The sequence below is a fragment of the Hyla sarda genome, chromosome 2, assembly GCF_029499605.1.
Source record: "Hyla sarda isolate aHylSar1 chromosome 2, aHylSar1.hap1, whole genome shotgun sequence".
In the NCBI taxonomy this organism is placed as follows: Eukaryota; Metazoa; Chordata; class Amphibia; order Anura; family Hylidae; genus Hyla; species Hyla sarda.
Window position 1 is genome coordinate 441,992,969 of NC_079190.1, and position 4,691 is coordinate 441,997,659.

A 4,691-nucleotide genomic window follows, 5' to 3' on the forward strand; every position below is an offset into this window, starting at 1 on the left:
GCAGGTAACGGCAGGCAGCCCTGACTCGATGGCAGGCATCCTGTTCTGTTCACCGCCAGATTACCGGTGGTGAAGAGAAACACAGAGGGCATACAGGTACGCCCTTGATCCTGGTGGGGTTAAACAGACCATGAACTTTGTTACTTATATTAAAAAAAAAAAAAAACACGGAAGCATTTTATTAGTTTTAATAATATTAACATGCAAAGCAACACTAGATATATAGAAGACATCTTCTTTTCTGTATGGATCTCATACTCCGTCATCATGTATTGAACTGCAATGTTCGGCACACAGGAGGAGGCTCAGGTACAACAGCAAAAGAACTTTGCACAATGAACGACGATGAAGATAATGATGAGCACTGGAATACTTATCAAAATGTTCTTCATGACAAATATAGCATCAGGATCGCTGAACTTACGTTTTTTCAGAGGATCTCTTTGCACAGACAACTTAAAGCCGGCCGTCAGTTTCCCCTGCAGCCAGCAATAGTAGGTTCCTGCGTCACTGTACTGGATGGAGCGAAAGTTCAGATGGCCTCCATGATCAATGAAGACTCTCATAGACTTTTTAGCACCAATTAGATTCTCTGTGAGATAAAGTCGCTCATTATCTTTGTCCCAGGCCACCGCATGTTCTGGCCTTACTCCTGGACAAGAAATACTCATTCTGCTGCCCATTGTTTGAGTATGAATCTCCATTGGTACCTTAGAGATCCATGGGATGTAATCTTTAAGCTTTCCTATAGTGTGCATCAGAGTGCTCAACATGCCCATAACTCCCTTCTTCCGCACATGACATTTAGTCATGCAGCTCCGGATCATGATCTCTGGTCTTCGCTTGGAGAGCAATTTCTTGAATTTGAGTGGAACGGCTTCTGAGCCACATGAAGACACATCATTTTTGTTTGCATGAAATCTGGGGTTGAGGTAGGAACTATTGACATAGCACAGGCCAATGCTCCTTTGTTCCCCTCTGACATCACATCGGTCACACACTGTCCAATCCGAAAAAGTGGTGAAGGCCACAAAGTATTTGTTTTTCAGATGTGGCTGTGGCTTGCCATCTTTCTCTACAAAAGATACAAGGGCATCCTTGGAGTCCTGAATATCAACATTGTATCCATAAAAGAAGTGTCCATCCTGTGTGCCGCATAGATAATTTCCGGAATTTTCTATTTGTGCCTTATGTACAATAAGGTTGAACATCCGGATAGTGAACTTTAAAGAGGTATCATAAGCGTCCCGAACATTTTCTACATCGAGTTGCACCGTACCTTTGAAGTCTGTGAGGACCATGGGCTTGTCTCCGCTCTTCTTCTGGTAGTACCATACCACGTACTTTGTTTCCTCAGGCTTGCATTGGCAAGGAAGTTCAATTGTCACGTCAGACAGATAAGCAGCCGTTTCAAACAGGAGGTATGCCGGGCATTTTGTAGAGCTGAGTATGTCGTCATCTTTCGCAATAGTGGTTGAGCTGCTTGCAGGAATGAAATAAAGCAAGAAAATGGCAGCTACAAAAGCGAGAAGAGGACAATATCGAAGCATCATCTTCAGGTAGAAGAGTAGCAGTCTAATCGTATGCAAGATAAAGCATCAAGTGGGATCATTTGTTGACTGCTATCGGTATAACCTGAGAGACACCACCGTGTCATGATGATGTCACTTCCTTAAGATTCTAAGTTCTATTGCATGTCTCCTAAGGAGTTGATCTGCTTTACTCAATACCTTTTTGTTAGAAAAGTTGTCCAGGGTTAAAAAAAATTGTGGCTGCTTTCTGCCAAAAAAAGCATCACAGTATTGGGGAGATTCATCAAAACCTGTGCAGAGGAAAAGTTGCCCAGTTGTTCATAGCAACCAATCAGATCGCTTCTTTCATTTTTAACAAGGCCTCTGCAGAGAATCTGGCCATCTTTTCCTTTGCACAGGTTTTGATAAATCTCCCCCTATATGTGTCTGGTTCAGCACAATCCACCATAAGGCGGCCTTCACACACGACAGTTTCTATTTTGTTTTTTTATACTGCACTGCAGCTATTGAGCCAAGGCCAGCAGTGGATCCAGTGGGAAGGAGAAGTACAAGTCCTTTCTTTTTATTTCTCATTCCTTTAGAATACACTTTGGGGCTTAAACACTGCAGGGGCAGTTTAAAAAGAAAAAAATAGAAACTACTGTGCGTCATGGCAGGCTTATGGAGCAAAATTGCAATACCAGACACAGCCCATCGTCAGGTGTGGTGCTGTGTCTGGAATAGTAAGAGTTTTAGTCTGGGAGCAGCCAGAAAACCACAGGATGGGAAACACTAATCTACAAAGTGCAACTCAGTGTCGGATCCAGTGGCGGGGGCAACAGGGCAATTGCCCCCCCCCCAGATTGTTGCCCCTCCTCCTATACTATAGTATGGTGGAGCGGGAGCTGTCGGCTGTACCGCTCCACCACCCCTTTCTCACGCCCGTCACCTTTCTATCACACGCCGAGGCTGCTCCATTCCTGCAGTCAATGAGAGCCAATCATGGCAGGCCGGCACGTTGACATCACATCATCGCGCCGGTGCCCAGAGATCACGTCCCCGCAGCTCTCACTGACTGCAGGAATGGAGCAGCCACAGCGTGTGAGAAAGGTGACAGCCGTGAGAAAGGGGAGGGGGGAGCAAATTATAAGTGAGAGGGGCAAATTATAAGTGAGGGGCACATGTCAGGGGGGAATTATATGTGGGGGCACATGACAGGACCCCCCCCTCCTGTCATGTGCCCCTCATATATAATACCCCATGTCCTGTGCCCCTCACATATAATGCCCCATGTCCTGTGCCCCTCACATATAATGCCCCCCTGACATGTGCCCCTCACATATAATGCCCCCTGCCCTGCCCCCTCAGGGGGCATTATATGTGAGAGGCACATGTCAGGGGGCATTATATGTTAGGGGCACAGGACATGGGGCATTATATGTGAGGGGCACAGGACAGTGGACATTATAAGTCAGGGTCACATGTCAGGGGGGCATTATATGTGGGGGCACATGACAGGGGGGCATTATATGTGAGGGGCACATGTCAGGGTGCATTAGATGTGGGGGCACATGACAGGGGCCCCCCTGTCATGTTCCCATATAATGCACATATAATGCCCCCCGGACATTTGCCGCTTACTTATAATACCCCACTGTTATGTGCCCATCAGTTATAATACCCCCTGTCCAGTGCCCCTCACATATAATGCCCCCCTGTCATGTGCCCCTCACATATAATGCCCCCCTGTCATGGACCCCCCACATATAATGCCCCCGTCATGTGCCCCCACATATAATGCCTCCTGAGATGTGCCCCTCACATATAATGCCCCTCTCATATAATGCCCCATGTCCTGTGCCCCTCACATATAATGCCCCCCTGTCATGTGCCCCTCATATATAATACCCCATGTCCTGTGCCCCTCACATATAATGCCCCCTGTCCTGCCCCCTCAGGGGGTATTATATGTGAGGGGCACAGGACATGGGGCATTATATGTGAGGGGCAAAGGACAGGGACATATGTCAGGGGGGCATTATATGTGCATTTTATGGGCACATGATGGGGGGGGCTGCCCTGTGCCCCTCATATATAATGCCCCCTGAGGAGGCTGGACAGGGGGAATTATATGTGAGGGGCACAGGACAGAGAGCATTATTTTTATGTGGGAGGAACAGGATGGCTTATAATTATTATATGTGGGGGCACAGGATGGGGCATTATTACTATAAGTGAGGGGCACAGAGGGGGAGATTTATAAAAACCTGTGCAAAGGAAAAGTGTCCCAGTTGCCCATAGCAACCAATCAGATCGCTTCTTTCACTTTGCAGAGGCATTGTTAAAAATGAAAGAAGCAAGCTGATTGGTTGCTATGGGCAACTGGGCAACTTTTCCTTTGCACAGGTTTTGATAAATCTCCCCCAGAGTGTTTTGCATTACAGAGGTATAGGCTGGCATTTACCATTGTAGGTGTAAGTGAAGTATTTTTCTGTGTAGGAGCACCACATTTATTAAAAGGTAGAAGACCATTTGATACATTTTGTGCAGGTCATATTTTCTAAAATTTCACTCTTCACATACACCAAAAAGCTAAGTCTGGGCTGGTGCAGTTTTAGAGACTTTTCAGTGGCTTTGCGCCTTTTTTGCGCCTTTTAACAAAAAGACGCAGTTCATAAAACCCGTTCATATCATGTGCATTGCCAAAATCAATGGATTACAACTCAAGCGCAAAAAAGGCACAAATAAACCCTGCTTGCGTCTTTTTTGCACCATTTTTAGACACAAAAAACAGTCAAGACAATTATACATGTAACTATACTACCCCATGTTTTTGGGGTAGTATAGTTTTTATGGGCCACAATACATCACGGTATTGTTTTCAGAGGGTGCATGGCAAGGTTATATTCAGAGAGCACAGTATGTGGTAGTATTATATTCGGAGGGTCCAGTGTGTTGTAGTAATATATTCAGAGGTTACGGTGCGTGGCGGTTTTATATTCAGAGGTTACGGTGTGTGGCGGTTTTATATTCAGAGGTTACGGTGTGTGGCAGTTTTATATACAGAGGGTACGGTGTGTGGCGGTATTATATTCAGAGGGTACAGTGTGTAGTATTATCATATTCAGAGGGTATGGTGTATGCCAGTATTATATTCAAAGGATACAGTGTTTGGCAGTA

At 45.7% G+C, this 4,691-nt stretch overlaps 1 protein-coding gene across 1 annotated transcript; it reads right to left on the reverse strand.

The window, feature by feature from the left end:
* Positions 1-202: 202 nt before the first annotated feature.
* On the reverse strand, positions 203-1,650 carry LOC130357004 (Ig-like V-type domain-containing protein FAM187A). Its single transcript, XM_056559282.1, has one exon. It carries the CDS (start codon positions 1,551-1,553, stop codon positions 306-308), a length of 1,248 nt encoding a protein of 415 aa, XP_056415257.1. The 5' UTR covers positions 1,554-1,650; the 3' UTR covers positions 203-305.
* Between the last annotated feature and the right edge of the window lie 3,041 nt (positions 1,651-4,691).

Bases quoted from the DNA above. Each gene is read 5' to 3' on its own strand.
- LOC130357004 (XM_056559282.1), bottom strand. From the start codon at position 1,553: ATGATGCTTCGATATTGTCCTCTTCTCGCTTTTGTAGCTGCCATTTTC.